General features: G+C 44.1%; 1 protein-coding gene across 4 annotated transcripts in view; it reads left to right on the top strand.

Annotated features, from left to right (window-relative positions):
- Window positions 1-19,255, top strand: part of TYK2 (tyrosine kinase 2) — a 49,633-nt gene that overhangs the window by 19,961 nt on the left and 10,417 nt on the right. For all 4 annotated transcript variants that reach the window (XM_081175678.1, XM_081175679.1, XM_081175676.1 and 1 more), the window contains exons 7-18: window positions 1,880-2,068; window positions 4,292-4,449; window positions 4,543-4,660; window positions 6,545-6,737; window positions 8,159-8,265; window positions 8,923-9,099; window positions 10,840-10,927; window positions 11,339-11,466; window positions 12,576-12,711; window positions 15,034-15,185; window positions 17,077-17,227; window positions 18,267-18,364. In XM_081175678.1, the coding sequence (XP_081031804.1) occupies window positions 1,880-2,068; window positions 4,292-4,449; window positions 4,543-4,660; window positions 6,545-6,737; window positions 8,159-8,265; window positions 8,923-9,099; window positions 10,840-10,927; window positions 11,339-11,466; window positions 12,576-12,711; window positions 15,034-15,185; window positions 17,077-17,227; window positions 18,267-18,364 (1,695 nt within the window). The remainder of the gene's footprint in view (window positions 1-1,879; window positions 2,069-4,291; window positions 4,450-4,542; window positions 4,661-6,544; window positions 6,738-8,158; window positions 8,266-8,922; window positions 9,100-10,839; window positions 10,928-11,338; window positions 11,467-12,575; window positions 12,712-15,033; window positions 15,186-17,076; window positions 17,228-18,266; window positions 18,365-19,255) is intronic.

The raw sequence follows: 19,255 nt of genomic DNA, 5'->3' as shown, positions 1-19,255 counted from the left end.
TGTGAAACTTAAGTTTAGAAGGGTTTTGCACATTTTGAGTTTGTCTTGACTAATTTGTCCCTTTCGAGAAGCAATTTGCAGGGTGCAAAGCTGCACATTGTGGCTGTTATTCCTGCCATCACTCTAGCCTTTGCTTTGACTTTGGAGGCAGGGATCATCTCATCCTGACATGTGTTTCACTTCAGAGGCACTTCAAAAGAAACCTGAGGACCTTGGGCTGAACTTTTGATCTCTGACCTAAAATACGTGCTCACCAGTGGTGAACAAGTGCACTGTGGTTGACCAAATAGTTGAAAATAAGTAGGCTAGTTGACTAGTTGCCTCTGATTGGATAGCAGCCAGAAGCTTCAGTCTTCAAGCTGACTCAGCCTTCGGAGACACACTTTGAAGAGCAAGTTTTTCAGAAAAGTGAAGAGTTTGTCTTAGTAGCAATAAAAAATTCCACTCAATGCCACTGCAGTGCATGCCATTCTGTGGGTCTTTACACTGTTGATACCAAAGTCATGCCAGGTACATCTTAGATGTGGTAATTGTAGAGGCAAGTTCCTTAAGTCTGCTGGACCTGAGTCGTTTAGGGCTCTGGCACCATTAATAGAGTTTTAAAGTCACTACAGAATTGATGGAGATTATGGAGCACTGGCAAATGTGCTCCCAATGACCCAAGGTAAGCCACACTAGTTTGTAGCCACAGAAACTGCTTCTTGGGAACTTGAACCTCCTGCCAGAAACATCTCTAAATCAGAAACTCAGGGTGGTATCCAACGAAGTATTTCCACCAGTGCAAGGATTTCAGCTTGCGCAATTGAGTTTCTCCTTGCACAGTTCTGTTGTGTAGCCAGAAGTCCTTGCGTTAGTGAAAGTACTCTGTTGGATACCACCTCAATTATATTACAGCAAAAACAGCACATAAAATGGGGGGGGGGGGATGAATTCCTTCATGGGTATTATGCCACTGTTGCTATTCTGGACATCCTCACTCTCCAAACTATCCACCTAGCTATGTGCATGCTGCTTCTCAGCATTAGAACTTTAACAGTGGCCAAAAAGATTCAGAGGCTGGGAAATATTCAGCTTCTGGAAAATGCTGGTCAACTGTCACGGGAGCCAGCAGCAAGCACATTTGGCAAATAGCAGAGAGAAACAAGGTACACAGCTCACTTCAGCTAGCAGCTCTTTTATTAGTGTCAACACAGAAACACACCAAGATTCATAAAGTATACTCCCGCATCATGAGCTGTTGCCCAAAGTGGCTAGTTCCTCCCATCCTGTCTATTTTCTATGCCTCAGACCTCAAGGGACCCTCTTTGTTTCTGCCTGGTTTTCTGTTCTGTTATGTGGAGTAATAGTCTTGTTTCAGAGGTGAACAGTGGGTCTGGGAGGCTGTCAAGGGACAAGCTATTCTGTCCTTGCTCAGGGCTGAACTTCTGTGTGTTTCCTCCTGTTCCTCACCCTCCTGACTCCCAGCTTCCAGTATTTCCCAGTCCTTCTCCTCTGGGGGGGGGTGTCCTGTTTCCCACCACCATAAACCTGAGTCCAAACTGTCCTCTCCTGTACTTTCCCTGGAAGCCTCTTGGGCAGGCAGTCTCCGCCCCTCCTCTTCTAGCCCAGTCCCTGACATCAGCCAAACCTTGCATGTTCACTATGTGTATAGCATGACCTAGTGCCCTAAAATCCTCAAAGCTCATTAGTGGGATAATTTGTTTTTCTCCCTCTTTCAACCCTGAAACTGCCTTTGGAGTGTAGACACAGCTAGCTGTACGTTGGTTGGTGGGGCAAAGGATCCAGGCTTGCTCTTGCCACAGCCAGGCTGCAGTGCTGGTGTGCATATTGATGAGACGGTCCTGGAGCTTGGGCTCTTAGCTCTGTCTTTCTTTTGTAGAGATTGGAAAGCCATCCCCATAGAGGTTATTTGGGAAAGAAAGCCAGGACTAAAGACCACAAGCAGCCTTACCAGCCAATGGAACGACGCGAATCCAAATGGGTACACTTCTGTGACTTCCAGGAGATCACACACATTGTTATCAAAGACTGCAGAGTCAGCATCCACCGTCAAGACAATAAGTGCCTGGTAGGTGGGAATGTGTCCCTCTGCTACTCACCTCGATTCATTTACAATTACTTCTGTGAACTGCTGGTGACTGACCAAGAACGAGGCCTTCAGGTCACAGCAGGTAGCTGAATTATGCCAATTCAGTGTGTAGCAGCCATGGAAAAGGCAAATTCCATTACAGTGGACCCTCCGGATACAAACTTAATTTGTTCCGGGGATCCGTATGTACCCCGAAAAGTCCGCAACATGAGGCGCTGCTTCTGCGCACGCATGAGGCACAATAGAGCACTTCTGCACATGCGCGCGAGGCTAAACCCGGAAGTATACAGTTCCGGGTTTGCCATGTTCGCAACCCGAAAGTTACGTTACCTGAAGGTAAGGTAAGCTGAGGGTCCACTCTACTAGGGTTGTTAGGAAAGGGATTGAAAAATAAAACTTGCAATATCATGATGCTTTTATACAAATCTGTGGTGCAACTTCACTTGTAATATTGTGTAAAGTTCTGGTTGCCTCACCTCGAAAGGGATAGGTCCGAGTTGAAAAAGGTTCAGAAAAGGGCAATGAAAATGATCAAGGTATGAAAAAAGCAGATAGGGAGAAATTTTTCTCCCTCCCTCATAGCACTAGAACTCAGGGACATCGAATGAAGCTAAATGTTGGAAGATTGAGGACAGATGAAAGTAGTTCTTCATACAGTGCATAAAGAGGATCAGACAGATTCTTGGCGGATAAGGCTGTCAGTGACTACAAGCCACAGTGGTTATGTTATACCCCCAGTATGTTTCTAAATATCAGTGGCTGGGAATCACGTGTAGAGAGTGTTTTGTGCTCATGTCCTGTTTGTGAGCTTCCCATAGACATCTGGTTGGCCACTATGGGATCAGAGTACAAATTCTGTGCATATGGAATCTCAAAGGTGCACACTCTGGGCTGCTAGGCTAGAACTAGACATTAGGGATATGCACAATTTGGTTCACTTTCCCCATGTCCTGGTGTCACAACAGTATATTTATTCATGAAAATTATACACTACCTGATTGTAAAAAAAAAATCAAAGTAATTTACAATGGTACCTTGGTTGTCAAACTTAATCTGTTCCAGGAGTCCATTCGACTCCCGGAACCGTTCAAAAACCAAGGTGCAGCTTCCAATTGGCTGCAGGAGCTTCCTGCACTCAGCGGATGCTGCGGAAGCTGCATCGGGTGTACGACTTCCGGAAAATGTTCACAAACGAGAACACTCACTTCCAGGTTTGTGGCTTTTGGTAGCCGATTTGTTCAGGAGCCAAGCCGTTCAAGAACCAAGGTACCACTGTAAGACAAAACAATAAAATTACCACAAATAAAAATTAGCAATAATTTAATACTTTTGAAAAGTTAAAACAATAATAGTCTAAAACCAGATTAAAACACGTGGCAACTTTCTAAACTTTCAAATGCCAAAAAAGTACAGTGAAGGCACCTGCCTTATAGCAATAGGCAGGGAGTTAGTTCCAAAGTATAGGTGCTGCCACACGAAAAGATCAAGTTCCTACAAATGTGAAGCAGGTATGATGTGGTACCTGAAACAGTGCCAAAACACAGATCAGAGTGGCTGAGTAGGCACATATGGCATAAGGCATAAGGCAATCTCATAGGATTGCCATCTTTCTCCAATGGAAAATTCCCCAGAGCATTCAGGAACATAATGGGTTGCATCAGTTTCTGAGGGCGGGTTATCAGAATGGGCCCACCACCCTTACATGTGATGGATGGGTCTGTTCAGTGATGCCTTGTATGGCTGATCTGCAGCTTTTAGAGACCCTTTTAGAAACAACAAGTTCAGCTGGGTAGGTTGATTAGCTCTGTTCAGTTGTAGAGCACCTTCTTTGCATGTAGAAGGTCCCAGGTTCAGTGTCCAGCAACTCCAGGAAGGATTGGTGGAGACACTTGTCTGACAACCTAGAGAGCTGCTTGCCAGTCAGTGCATTCTATGGAATGCAATTTATAAGAAGAAGAAGAAAATAGAAATAAAATTTAAAAACCATCCAGCATCCAGCACAGCACATTGCTATTGCTACAGCAGGCAGTAAAATCATTAAGTGGTCTTTCAAGACCATCAGCAATTTTCAGGTGGTACATGGAAAAAACAGCCTGGAAAACACTGGCTTAAAGCACTGTAGCTTCCCAAGGGCCTTCAGCCCAGCATTGTGGCCCAGGACTAATGCTTAACGACTGTGCTTTCAAAAAAATTTCTATCTAGGATCTGACTCTTTCATCCTACGAAGCTGCCCTCTCCTTGATTTCACTGGTGGATGGTTATTTCAGATTGACAGCTGACTCTAACCATTACCTGTGCCATGAAGTAGCCCCGCCACGGTTGGTAATGAGCATTCAGAATGGTATCCACGGACCCATGCAGTAAGTGATTAAGCCATTCAACATTTTCTTCCCAAAACTTGGTTTGGGACAGGGGTCTCCACAGGCCATGTCTAAAATGTTTTCTTTTCCTAGTGAAGAATTTATTATGGCTAAACTGAAGCGAGAAGAACAGGAGGATGGCCTGTACGTCCTTCGCTGGAGCGTCCTTGATTATAATAGATTGATCTTGTCGGTATTGAGGAAAGGCCAGGTGAGATTTGTGGGAGTGGTTGTGGCCTGTTCTAATTCTATAGGGTTGTGTCAAGCAACTCCCCCCCCCCGACCCCTGTGCACCCCTTAAATAGTTTCTGAGTTTTCTCTCAAGCCTCGAGAGCAGATCTGGATACAGAGCAGGCAAGGAAGTTGTTTCACTTGCACATTTATTTTGTTGAATACAGCCCTTGTCCTTGACGCTTTGTGAATGAGCCTTTTCCAAGTATGAGTACGTAGCTCTTGATTCTGAGCAGGGTGATCAATCTGTGCTAGGCTACTGGCAGTATATTGTCCAACCAATTTCATACAAAGAAATAAAGATAGTGGAAAGCCACTGGGGAAACAGGACCTGAGGTTCTTGTGTCTGCTGTATGTCCATAAAGTGGAATTGAGCAGATGAAAAATGAAAGCTGATAAGCAGCTGTAAGCCATGGTTGCTCAGATTGGTTTTGTGTGAAGTCTGCATTGATTCAGAGTTCGCTTTATGGTTGCATTAATAAGTCAACAAAGATTGCTGACTCTAGTTTCCCACAATATAAATATGTTAGTCACTTGTTTCCAAAAAGGTTTGGAGGTTGTTGTTGGGAAACTCTGTAACATACCCGTGGCTCACCACTTCGGGACCATTCTTATTTACTGCAGGCAAACACCAGAGTTGTTATTTGCAAACCTCAGTTAGCACTTTTAATGAACTCTTAAGATCATTAATGCTATTGAACAAGCGGTTCTTTTAACAAATTGTAGTACTTTGTTATAATACAATCTGTACATTATTATATTTGATATAAGGCAAACTGAAAACCATTAAAAATAGATTGGGTTTGATTCAGAGTTAAGCACATGTAACAGGTGTAGCTGACTTTTGTGACTGCCTCCTCCCCAGTGCAGCCTGTAGGAATGAATCCACGACAGACGAGAGAGGCAGTTGTAACATGAGGCGTCTGTCAGGGCGGACCCCGGGAGCCTCTTTTTATTGAATATTACAAACATTGCCACAGGTGGGCCTGTGGCTGATTGGTTGATACATACACAAAGAAACTTGTTGCTGATTGGTTAACATAAGTACAAGGCGGGGATTACATGTGAGAGGTGGGAATTACATATGATCATTTATCACTAATAGATTAAAGGCTGAGAAACGGAGCTGGAACTAGACAGGCATGAAGCCTCCTAATTAAATTATAACTAGAGATTGATATGGCATAAACAATTACTAATGATTGATCATAACATGAAAGAATACAATAATCAAGTTCTGTAGATGTGGTCAGCTAGGCATAAAGAGCAGGTCATGTTGTTTTCCATGAACTTAGGATGACTGAACAAAGAAGGAATGTCTTGGTGTTTGGAACAGCTTTGTACAGTGTACAGTGTGTGCAGAGGCAGGAAAGATTATAAGCAAGACTTCCCAGAATGCAAGAGAAAAGGAGCAAGGCTTCCCCATAATGCAACAGTTATGGGCAGAAGGAAAACTTCCCTTTAGCAGCCTACCAAAAATGCTCATCAGAAGGTCGAGGGACCCTGCTGAATGGGGTGGGTTCATAGCAAGGGGCTTGAGGTGGCGGGGAGAGATCCCCAGAAATCAGGTAGATGCAGCTTTTGCAGCTGGAAGCTGTGCTTGTAGAAAGTGATTTGGTCTGAAACAGCCGTGCTCATGCTTTTCATGAAGATTGAAGGAGTAAGAAGCATGTTCCTGTGGTCTACTGACTTCTGATCATTGGGACAAATAGGGTGTGTGTGTAAAGTTTGAAATGCCTGTGAGTGGGACAGGCATTTGGGGAGAGATGTGTTCCATGGTCTGCATATTTCAAGCAAGGCTGCTGGCTGGGCATGTAGGCTAGTTCCAGCTCATACTCTCTCTCATGCTTCTTGTTTGCCACAGTCCTTCCAGAGCCAGGATGCCACAAGCTACAGACAGTTCCGAATCCAGAAGAAGGGGAATTCCTTTGTGCTAGAAGGCTGGGAGCAAGAGTTTCCAAGCGTCCAAGAACTGATGAATGCTCTCAAAGGCTGTACTCTGAGATCTGGAAATGAGACCTTCATTTTCCGCAGGGGGTCTCTCCCAAAGCCAGGAGGTATAAGCCAAGAATTGTAAATACTGTTCCTTTTACAGTGACCTAGTGATATTCTCCCAAAGATAATCTGGCTACATGAATATAATATAGAAAGAGAAGAGGTGAATCTGCTACACAGCATAGGGCCTTTTTCTTACCACAAGACCTTGTAATTGTTTAGCATTTTGCTGAACATCCAGCAGTTCAGGGGATTCAGATATTGGTCCAAGGCATAATTACTACTGAAGTTGCAGCTTTTTAAAACCACAGTCATGGATAATGTAGACCAGACTTTAAACAGAAGTATGTGGCCACATTAACATGGTGGTTTCTGGGTACTTAACCAGAATTAAGCACTATCTACACTGAGAGTACTATTGGATCTCAAGGGAAGCAGCATCCCTAATCAGCATTTTTTACTGTAGGTTAAGAATAAACTTGGACCTCCAATATACTTCGCTTGCCTGATCTAGGCATAAAATCAACATTTGTAATTGAAAGAACCAGCAGCCACAAACCTTGGGCTTGTGTTCTTCTCCAGCTCTAACAGGAGAATAGCTATAGCTTCTAGTCAGGGTTTCATGTTGATATGTTTTAATTGCATTTTCTCATTTCACACAAATACAGGAAGCTCTGGTTTGTACAAACTATAGCTAGTGAAGAAACTGGGGTATCAAACTAGGATTAACCTGTAGTTTAATACCATGGTTTATTAACTATGGTTTTAATAAACCACAATTTTCTGTATAGAGAGGAAACCGAGGCTTGTTTTTATGTCTGAATCAGGCCACTGTGTGAGAACATATCCAGGATAGCCTCTATTCTTTCTTGCCATGTTGTTTTCCAGAAGTAAAACCTCTCTGTTAGTTGTGTGAGCTAACTATTATTTCATGAACAAGAATCACCTGAGCTTTTCAAGTTCTTCACTTTAGCACCATCCCTTCCAGGGCACCCTGTTTGGGCGAGCTTTAAGAAATCCCATCAGCAGGGTTACACAGGGCTTCTGCTTGTGCTCTTGGGCTTCCTCTCCCCCTTCCCACCTTCTGAAATTGGCTCTGGGTGGGGGCAGGAGAACCCCCAGAACAGCATGCAGTGAAAGAGGGGATCTGGCAGGCTGCAGTGCTTCTGCAGTGGAACATTAAATTCCACCCAGTGTCTTGAAAGAGATGCTAATTTAGCAACAAGATGTTGACAGAAAGAAGCTGTATTCAGAGAGGAATGCTGATTAAACTCACTTAGGGAATTCTGTAAATTAAAACCTCTTAACTCATTGGGTTGCAGCATGCAGTTACTGATTATTATACCCTCCCATATACAAGTTTCTGTTTGTGAACAAAGTTGTGAAATACTTTCTTAGAAATGGTCTGCTTTTCTGTTCTGTTCTTGTTTTTTTTAGTGTGCTTTTGTAGATCTGATCTTTGGGACTAATCTCTCTCCTACAGAGATCTCAGACCTGCTGATCACACGAAAAGTGAAGGACAGCACCCGACAAATTCTGAACTTGACGCAGCTGAGCTTCCATCAGATCCGAAAGAATGAGATCACCCAGGTCAGCACTATTGTCTTGTGACTTTTGTGGGGGATGAAGGATTAGGATTATAAAGGTGTATCAACCTGGAAAGGACCTAACATTCTCTTTTCGTGCAAGAAACTTTAATCCCAAATCTTCTGACCATGCAGTATGCTAATTTTGATGTAATGCCAAACTAAGGCTTAGGAACCTATTGGACAAGTTGCTTAGATGTTGCTTATGTGTCTAGTCTCATGGCTTCCAGTATGAGTTTTATGCCTTCCAGGGGGTGGAAATTGACTTCACTGTGTGCCTAACAAGCATTGCTGGAAGACAGAAGTTGGTTTTACTGTTATATAACAGAGCTATGAATCCTGTCTTTAGTTCTAGTTGGAGTGAAAGATTCACAGGAAACCATGGTGGGTTATAGGTCTGGGACGTGGGTTGGTGGGGGGTTTTGTTGTTACTGTTATTGATATTATTTTTGTAGCTTTGTTTTTAGATCTTATAATGCGGAAATTGTTCAATTTGGTTGTGTACATTTTGATGTGTTATATTTATTATTTATGACTACTTTTGTTATGTTTGTAAATCTTTCCATCTTGTAAGCTCCCTTGAGCATGATCTTAACTATGGAAAGGTGGCATACAAATAAAATGATGACGATAACACATCCATGTCTTAAATCTCCTTCAGAGAGCTCACCTGGGACAAGGGACGTGCACCAACATTTATGATGGAGTGCTGCATGTCTGCGGTGCAGCTAATGGTGATGATGAGACGGAATACTACTCTACTGAGCAGAACAACAACAATCGTGAGATGCATGTAGTACTCAAAGTGCTTGACCCAAGCCACAGGGACATTGTCCTGGTGAGTTGTTATTGGCAGCTGTCTATCTCAAGAGACAATGGAGTATGCCTCTGAGCAGGGGAGGAAATCAAACCGCTGCATTAGTAGCACCAGAGTTACCTGCCTAAGGTGCAAGCCTCGGCGGTGTGTGTGGGGGTCCTGGGCTGCCCAGACAACAAGACTCCCCTTTCAACCTCACTGATGTGGTCTAAAGGAAAGCAGAGCAGTGCGTTTGGCACCAGCTTGTTTGCAGGAGTCGCCAGAAGGAGCCGTACAAGGCGCCATCCAACTGTCTTAGGGACTCCACTCTGGATTTGAGTAGAGTTTAAAGTAAAGGTAAAGGGACTTCTGACCATTAGGTCCAGTTGTGACCGACTCTGGGGTTACAGTGCTCATCTTGCTATATTGGCCGAGGGAGCTGGTGTACAGCTTCCGGGTCATGTGGCCAGCATGACTAAGCCGCTTCTGGCAAACCAGAGCAGCACACGGAAATGCCGTTTACCTTCCCGCCAGAGCGGTACCTATTTATCTGCTTTGACGTGCTTTCGAACTGCTAGGTTGGCAGGAACAGGGATTGAGCAACAGCAGCTCACCCTGTGGCAGGGATTCGAACCGCTGACCTTCTGATTGGCAAGTCCTAGGCTCTGTGGTTTAACCCACAGCGCCACCCACGTCCCATTGAGTAGGGTTTATTCCTTAGCATTTTCTTCTTCCAAAGATGTCCTGCAAGTCAGTAGAGTTTTCCTGCTCCTAGATGTGCTACCTTCCCAGGTTGACAAGCCCCATCTGTCATCTTTTTGACCATTAGATCCACATTGCTCTTGTTTGCTCAATCCACCGGAGCCTGTCTTTGCATTCAGGAGAAGTTCCTAACTCACTGAGGGTTTGAAACCCATAAGCTACTCTCACCTGGTTTAGCTGGCCAGTCAAAGCTGTTCTGAGAGTGTGGCTGCAGTCACATGCTTACAGCTTCTAGGAGCCACAGGTGAGAACTAAGTGTAGGATGGGGACCAAAGGTGGACAAACTACTCCAGAAAGAACACAATGTGTCCCCCACCAGAGATACTACCCCTCCCTATACACCCCATGCATCCCTTTCTAATAAGCAAATTGGAAAGAGAAAGGGAGTAGGCATCTTAAAACTGTAGCAGGGGAGCCAATAGGCATCCTAGCTGTCTACTTGTATGGAGTGTGTCTACATGTATGGAGTGGGTATAGGGGGTTAATGGCAGGTTAATGGCAGGAGGGTTGGTGAGTGGAGCAAATGGGTTCATCTTCCAATTTGTCTATATAGTCATTTAGATAATGAACTCTTAGGAGAAAACATTTTCTTGTCAAATGTGATGATCAGTGCACTGGCAACTAGTTTTTATTTTACTTATTTTATTATTTAGTTACATTTTTCCCTTTTGTTTCCAGAATTGCTACCTCCTTTTGCTAAAACAAATATAATTACAGCAGTGTGATTATAAAAAAGTAAATGCAAGATACATTTTGAACCAGAACAGATCTCTAGCTAGCTTTATTTTTTAGAAAATGTTTGTTTATGAAGTTTATTTGTCTTGATGGCAAATGCAGATGGTAGATAAGAAATTAACTGCACAACACTGGAAAAGATAGCAAGAGCTGCAGAATTGTTATTGGGCTGGGAATCCAATCAGTAGTTGCTGGAATCCTGGTCCTGTGCTAGGATTGAAGTGCCCCAGTTGCGTTCCTTGGATAACAGCTCTCATGTGATGGCCTCCCTTCTGTCCTCTGCAGGCATTCTTTGAAACAGCAAGTCTGATGAGCCAGGTTTCCCACATCCACTTGGCTTTTGTGCACGGGGTTTGTGTGAGGGGCTTAGAGAGTGAGTATTAACTGCTTTCTGTTGTGTGGCTTCTCCCTGTATAGCTCACTGAGATGTAATTGTCTTGTGTTCTCAGCTGCCCTGCATGTTTCACTATTTTATTCTTACGGTCCTGCAGTTTTTTATTATTTGAGAAATACCGTGTGTTTCATTTTGTATTTGGGGAAACAGTGTCAGACTGTCACCCACTTATCCATGTTTAATCATGTCTTGACAGGTTACTTTGGAAGACAGTTGCCTGTGGTTCATCTTCCTTTTGTGGTTGTCTTAGATCTATGAGAGCAACCAAAATAGCCCTTTCCCATTTCCATTCATGTTCTTCAGCCAATATGTTACCCACTGCTGAGAAGCAGCAATACTAAACCTATATTGTTTTGGGATTATCACATTTCTTCCTTTTCCTGCTTTCAGATATAATGGTGGAAGAGTACATTGAGCATGGGCCCCTGGATGTCTTCTTGCGGAAAAACAAAGGGCGGATAACGGTGGGCTGGAAATTCACTGTTGCTGCACAGTTAGCAAGTGCCCTGAGTTACTTGGTAAGTCTCCTTAGAAGGGTTTGGTGCCAACCTTCTGGAAGTGTCAGATCTTCACTATAGGTGTATACCACCTTATGCCATGTTAACTGCCAGGGCTTACCCCTGACACTGGGACGCGGGTGGCGCTGTGGGTTAAACCACAGAGCCTAGGACTTGCTGATCAGAAGGTCGGCGGTTCGAATCCCCGCAATGGGGTGAGCTCCCGTTGCTCGGTCCCTGCTCCTGCCGACCTAGCAGTTCGAAAGCACGTCGAGGTACAAGTAGATAAATAGGTACCACTCCAGCAGAAAGGTAAACCGCGTTTCCGTGCGCTGCTCTGGTTTGCCAGAAGCAGCTTAGTCATGCTGGCCACATGACCTGGAAGCTGTACTCCCGCTCCCTCGGCCAATAAAGCGAGATGAGCACTGCAACCCCAGAGTTGGCCATGACTGGACCTAATGGTCAGGGGTCCCTTTACCTTTACCCCTGACAGGGATGTGGCATCTTGATGAGAGTGTTGCTTAGACTGTGTTCCTTCCCTTACCTCCCAGAACTTCAGTTCTCTTGGGGAGAATAATAACTATGAATCTAAACCTACCTTGTAAACTATGACATTGGAAACCACCTTGCTTGGGAAAAGCAAGAGGGGCAGAACTGTCCACTAGCGATTATCTTAGAATCCCACAACCTGATCGATAAGGATAACAGAACAGGAGATGGTTATCCATTGTCAAACCATTTGGGGCTTTTCAGTTTTTGGGATCCTGCTTTGAAGCGAGAATTCAGAGTTTCATGCTTTTTTGACCCCTTCTGAGTCTGTGATTCTCAGGCTTGAAGTGCCTGAATCAGCCGGAGGCAGCAGCACTTGCAGTTGAAGGTTGCTTTCCCTGATGTTTGGGCAGGGCAGGGGCGGCAGCATAGAGACATGGACAGTAGACCAGTTGCTTAAAAGAACTTTTAAGGTTTGGCAAGGAGGCCCAGCTGACTACTGAACCAGTTAGCTTTCTGCTTTTTGCTTAGCGATCCCCTTGGGGAAACGGAGGCACAATGGATCAACGGCCGAGTTGCAAGTAGGCATTCTAAAGAGACAGGGCTTCTCACAGACTACCTTTCTGCATCTATTTAAACAGGAAGGCAAAAACCTGGTGCATGGCAGCGTATGTGCCAAGAACATCCTGTTGGCCAGGAAAGGTTTGGAAGATGGCTCGACGCCCTTCATTAAGCTCAGCGACCCTGGAGTCAGCTTTGCTGTGCTCTCCCAAGAAGGTAGACCCTCCTCTTCAGAGGGCTGTTTCCCTTTTCACATTCGCTTTCACAGGAGGTGCATGGTTTTGGAGTTGAGCAGAGGGAATTAATTTGGACTCAGCGTCCCTGTTTGCATATCGCAGGAGGTAGGTCATGGTGTATAGTTTGCTGTGAGTGAGCATTGTGCCTGACACCATTCTCTGGCAGCAGCTCCGCGTCCCATCTCCAAAACCAGCTTCTTCAGAAGTAGGTGGGTGCAGGTGTGGGTGGGTGTCTGTTTAAAGAAAGGGAATGTCTGCCTGCCTGTGATCTGCTTCCAGTGTCGGGCAGCTGCACTTCCGAGTATTACACCACATCTCTTGCTAACCATTTACTCATTTCATTTATAGAACTTCAAAGTCACTGTATATCATTCAGTGACACACAATAAGCCCACAACTTGCACACATTTCACTTGTGCTGATTCAGATTTACTCGTGCCATTTTTTAAAAAGAGTAAAAAAATGAAAAGTGGGTTCCGAGAAAATTGAATTTGGGAATCCCACTTTCCATTGAACCCAGTGGAATTTGACTCTATACAATTTTGGCTTTAGGTGCAATCCCTGCAACACAACCCCTGTGCAGGTTGCAGGCTTACTGTGTTACTCAAACATGTCGAAAAACAATATAGACAGCATAAAAGCCAGTGGCAGCATGATTCACTTTTTGTTTGCAGCATTGTTTCTAATATGTGAGGAATCTGCCCTCCATTTATTGGTCTATTCAACTTCTTCAGCTTGATATTATCGGTGCTCCCTTTGAAGTGTCCAAAGTACCGTATTGGCCTGAATATAAGCCTCACTTTCCCCCCAAATTTCGACCGTGAAAAGTTAAAGTGCGGCTTATATTCACGACCTCACAGTATGCAGCCAGGAGCATGGGGCAAACAGTTCCAGGAGTGTGGCAAAGCTGCGCCCGGCTCATGCATAGTTTTCCCATCCTCCCCGCTAGGCCAGGAAGGGAGAGAACGAGGAAGGGGAAAGGCCGCCATGTAGTGCGGCTCCCCCTCCCAAGTATGCAGCCAGGAGCAGTGAGGAATGGAGCAGCTTATATTCGGGTATTTCCCCCCCTTTTTTCCTCCCCCCCTCCAATTTTAAAGGTGTGACTTATATTCAGGTGCGGCATATATTCGGGTCAATACGGTAATAGTCTGCTGAGCCCCCTTTAATAGGTGGAAAATGCATCCCAGAGAAATTCCAGGAAAGATGTTTGCTTGGCTTTGTCAGAACTGAGAGTACGTAACCGAGTTGTGTCTTGTAGCAACCAAAACAAGCATCCAGTTAAGACTCTTAAGTGGAGAAGAATAGCTCTGTACTGAAGGAGCAGATTCCTCTAAGGCAGAGGCTTCCTGCACTGGCCCAGACTTCCCCAACCTTTGGTCCACAAGGGTTGCTGCACTACAACTCCTCTCTTCCCAGACCAATGGCTACAGATCATTGGGGAAAACTGTGCTTATCCCATACTTGTGAAAGTGTAGATCACACTTTTCACCTCCATATCTGAGGAAAAATAATTCCATGAGTCAAGTGGCTATATGTACAGGCCTTCATGTGGATTGTTCACATTGCGCATTACATCCTATGGCAATCCACATGAACACTGCCTAGGTGAGTGTCTGAGTGACCTTTCTGTCATACCTTCAGCAAAACTAGGACTAGTATTAAATATGTCAAATATTGCCTGCTACAGTGGTACCTCAGTTTTCAAGCGTCTCGAAAGCTGAACGTTTCAGTTTTCGAACGCTGAAAACGTGGAAGTAATTGCTACCGTTTTTGAACGCGCCTCGGAAGTCGAATGGCTCCCGCTGTGTGCTTTTCAATTTTTCCAGTTGAATTTGCAGTCAGCCCTTTGCGCCTCAGTTTTCAAATGTTTTGGAAATCGAACGGTGTTCCGGAATGGATTACGTTTGAGAACCGAGGTACCACTATATTTGTATTTATATGTTATCCATTGGGGGATTTCTAACTCTTGACTTACGGCGACGGCTTAGCAAGCAGGCTTCGGAGCTCCGCAGATAACAGGACTGTAATTAGCATTGACTGCCACCCAGGGAAGTAATTTTTCCTTTTTTACTTCTCTACTTTTTAACTTACTGAGATTCTAACAGCACCTTCTTGTCTATGCTATGAGAAACATCCTGGGCAAGTTCTGTGAAGCATCCTGGGCAGGCCGCCAGCTGCTAGCTATTAACCGCCAACTCCCTTCTATACCTTGTTCCTGAAACTCCTGGCAGCCTCCACACAGAGAAGCTATTAAATTGAACAAACTGAGCACTTTCTAACTCTTGACTTTCCTCCTTGCAAGAGCGAGTTGACAGGATCCCATGGATTGCTCCGGAGTGTGTCAAAGACGTAAACAACCTCAGTACAGCAGCTGACAAGTGGAGCTTTGGTACCACACTGCTGGAGATATGCTTTGATGCAGATGTGCCACTGAAAGAACGTACGCCCTCTGAGGTAGCATCTGCCTCTGCTCTCTTTTTTGCTCCTTTAGAACCTCCTCTTTTTAAATATTCTTTATTGAACTTTTACATTGATTATTTGTATACATACTCCTTTCGTTCTTCAAAATACGTTATCTTATACACAAGTGTAAACCAAAATAAATCAATACTACTTCGCATGTGACTTCCCTCCACCTCATTGCAGCTCCTTCTTCCTTATCTTTTTAACTGGGTCCCCCCCCCCCTAATTTCACTTCTCTTACATAATATATGTTATCTATCTGTTATTTAATTGGCAAAAAAATTAGTCGAAACACATCAAATATTGTTTGAGAACAATGTTTTTCCAAGTACCCTTTGAAACAGTAGGACCTACTCTGTCTTGCCCGCAGGACTTGGAACAGGGTGCCTGCAGAGAGTAGCTAACCTATTCCAGAGCATCATCAAATTCTGGGATGTATCTACTGGGCAGGATCTGAGCAGTAACTCTTCCTTAGGAAGGTTGTGCCAGTTTTTTGTTGCATTTGGCTTGCCCAGCTTACAGGTGCATACCGTACTTTTCTGTCTATAAGACACCCCCATGTATAAGACATTTGGGGGGGGGCTCAAATTTAAGAAAATGGGGAGATGGGACAGAGTTGTTCAGTGTTTTTGTGGAGGATTGCCCAGAGTTGTTCAGATTTTGGGGGGGAGAATTGACCTGAGTCCTGCCGAACCGAATATCACTCACCCAACTGGCAGACGCTAACAATCGCAAGCAACGAAAGCCAAATTGCCGAAGCGGCAGCCAATCAAAAGCAGCCCTTGCCACATCCGCTAATAACCCACCCATTTGACAAAGCAGCAGCCAATACAAAGCAGCCCTTGCAGCAGACACCATTCACCCAGCCAATCGCTAGATCCTGCTCATGGATGCAACCAATGGCCCTCACCCCTCAGCACTACCCATGTATAAGATGACCGCCACCCCATTTTTTGCTTTATTTTGGAGTAAATAACCCTTGTCTAATACATGGAAAAGTACAGTAACTTGGGGGAAGATCTTGATTTCTACACCCAAAAGCAAAGCATTTTCTGTGAGCAAAGCGCACACACTGAATTATTTAGCTGTGAGCTAAGAAGTTCCCCAGCTGTGAACTTGCCAAGTGGCTTGAGGCAAGCTGCTATTCTTCTATCCTAATCAGCAGTAGGGCGATAGTAATACCGTACAAGATTGCTGTGAGGATTAAAGTGCTTTACATGCAAATAACACTCTTAATTGTGCAGTCCTCTGCATGTATGTTCAGAGATTAGTCCCATTTAATTTAATGGTACTCTCAAGTTAAGTGGTTATAGGATTGCATAAGTGCTAAGTAATATTGGGTAGAGAAGTCTAAAATTGCTGAATTTACATTTTGTTTTGTGGTTGTAAATTTAGTTGGGAGTTGTGTGGCTTTTTATTATTATTTTCCATAACATGCTCGGGGGAGCAGGGGGGTTGGTCAGGAACCAGAATAATGGAAACTTATGGAGGACTAGTGTGCTTATAGCAATTTTCATGGCCATAGAAAGCAAGTTAATGGTTTTTCTCTTTCGTAGGAGAATATAGCGCCTATATTCTTGTCTGTAGTTTTTGTTATCATGATTGTATTTATGTGAGGGTTTTTTGCTTTGTATTTTTTCTGGTTTGGTATTATATGTTTATTTTATTTATTGTTTGTTTGTATGACACGTAAGTGTAAATAAAGTATTGGAAAAAAGCAAACAAGTTAATGGAACGCAGCTATGCTCTTCTGAGCCTTAGGTTCACATGTCCCAATTTAGACATATCTGTATGGCCCAGAAATGCAAGCACTTCCAACTTGTAAGCCTGGTGTTGCTTTGCAACAGACTCCTTTAATTCATAAATGTGCTCCTTTTTGCAGAAAGAGCGTTTTTATGAGAAGAAACATCGCCTTCCAGAACCATCTTTCAAAGAACTTGCTACCTTAATCAGCCAGTGCCTGAACTATGCTCCAGGGGAACGGCCTTCCTTTCGGACCATCTTACGAGACCTTACACAACTGCAGCCACATAGTAAGGATTCCAGAGGGCTCTAGGGTGCTGAAAGAGCAGCATTCAGACATCTGATATAGTGTGTCCTTACCCCACCCCTCTCCCTGGGAGTCTCACAGTGCCATAGAAGGGGTTGTCTGCAAACTGGGCCAGTTAATGTGTGAGAAGAACAAACAATCCCTTTGTTTGTGGCCTCATCACAGTTGATTCAATTGGAGTACTAGTGAAGACTGAGACTGTGCTAATTAAAGTGTAAAACTTTATTAACACAAACTACAGCATAAAATACTGAATTCGGAGCAAGATGTAAAACTCAAGAAAAGAAAATGTAAAAGTTAAATGTAGTGCAAAATCAAGGTGACTGCACCATACAAGTATGGTGTAAGTCAGCATGAGGAAACCTACAATGGTCTCTTCTCATGCAAAGGCACACCATGGCTCTATGGGCATAGCTGTCAACTTTTCCCTTTTCTTGTGAGGAATCCTATTCGGAATAAGGGAATTTCCCTTAAAAAAGGGAGACGTTGACAGCTATGTCCTATGGGTTACAGGACAGCAGACTGCAGACATTTTGCTCCTCCCAAGTCATTTTGGTGCTGTTCTGAGCTAAGCTATTGCTTCGCATTGTGTGTTGTCCAAACCTGGGCTCGTAGTTTAGTTCTCTCCAGACTAACCATGCGCTGTAATGTTTGTCCTGCAGTTTATGGCTCATGGTCTGGATGACGCATTAAGCTAAACTATGGCTTGGCTCAGCACAGCAGCAGAGAGACAGGCGGAGCAAAGTGGCTATAATCTCTCTGGTTGCCCATAGGTACAAGCCATGGTTTGGTTTGGTTTGGTTTGGCTTGGCTTGGCTTGGCTTATTATAATGTGTGAACCAGGGCAAAGATAACATAGGAAGTTGATGGTTTGCTTAAATGGGGAACAAAAAAAATTAAGACAGAACCAAAATCTAGCTCTGCTCAAATATATCTAAGATGATCCAGTGCATTTGTTTCCTTCCACTGGTCAGTGTACATCTTGCCTGGTGTTTTTCAGCTCCTTCCTCTTATTTTTTCAGACCTCCTTGACATCAGCTCTGTGTATACTGAATTCCCTGTACCTGACCCTACTGTCTTTCAGAAGCGCTATCTGAAGAAGATTCGAGATCTGGGTGAGGTAATTCACCTTTGTTAGTGAAGCATCATCACTAATTTCTTTACTTCAGTTCTCACCAAGTAAGAGCTGAAACAGATGAACAATGTCCTTTGTGGTGGATCTTCTCCAGCCTTCAAGAAATAGATCTTTGCAAACAAAACTAGTCGTCAGGGAAAAGTTAACACAAAGCCTCCTCTCTGACATAGGGTTGTATGTGAGACCTCTGGTTATAGAGCAGTATATAAGTTCAATAAATAATAATAATCATACATACATACATACATACATACACGTACAATAATACATACATACATACAGTGGTGCCTCGCAAGACGAAAAGAATCCGTTCTGTGATTCTCTTCGTCTAGCGGTTTCTTCGTCTTGCGAAGCAAGCCCATTGACGGATTAGCGGATTAGCGCTATTAGCGGCTTATCGGATCAGCTGATAAGCGGCTTAGCGGCTTAGAAAAAGGGGGGAGGAAAAAAACCCCGCAGGAACTCGCAAGACATTTTCGTCTTGCAAAGCAAGCCCATAGGAGATTCGTTTTGCGAAGCACCTCCAAAACGGAAAACTCTTTCGTTTAGTGAGTTTTCCGTCTTGCGAGGCATTCATCTTGCGGGGCACCACTGTACATAGAATAATAATACAATGCACGTATTTTTGTAAACTAAGAAATCTCATATATATATATGCAGGTTTTGGTGTCTTCGGGTGTCTTCCCGTGTAAGAGTTGGGGTGTCTAGGCGACGTTTCGACGAGGTCTCACTCGTCATCTTCAGGCTGGTGCTTTCGGCTTCTTGTTACTGGAACAGAGCAGGATCTCAGTGTTTGAGTTCCTATAAATACTGTTGAGGGGGTGTGGTGTATAGCCTCCAACGTTCTGGGTCATTAGGTGTGGACCCTCCTAAGTG

Source organism: Podarcis bocagei (genome assembly GCF_964188305.1).
Source record: "Podarcis bocagei genome assembly, chromosome: 17".
NCBI lineage: Eukaryota > Metazoa > Chordata > Lepidosauria > Squamata > Lacertidae > Podarcis > Podarcis bocagei.
This window is presented reverse-complemented; position numbering and strand designations above follow the sequence as displayed.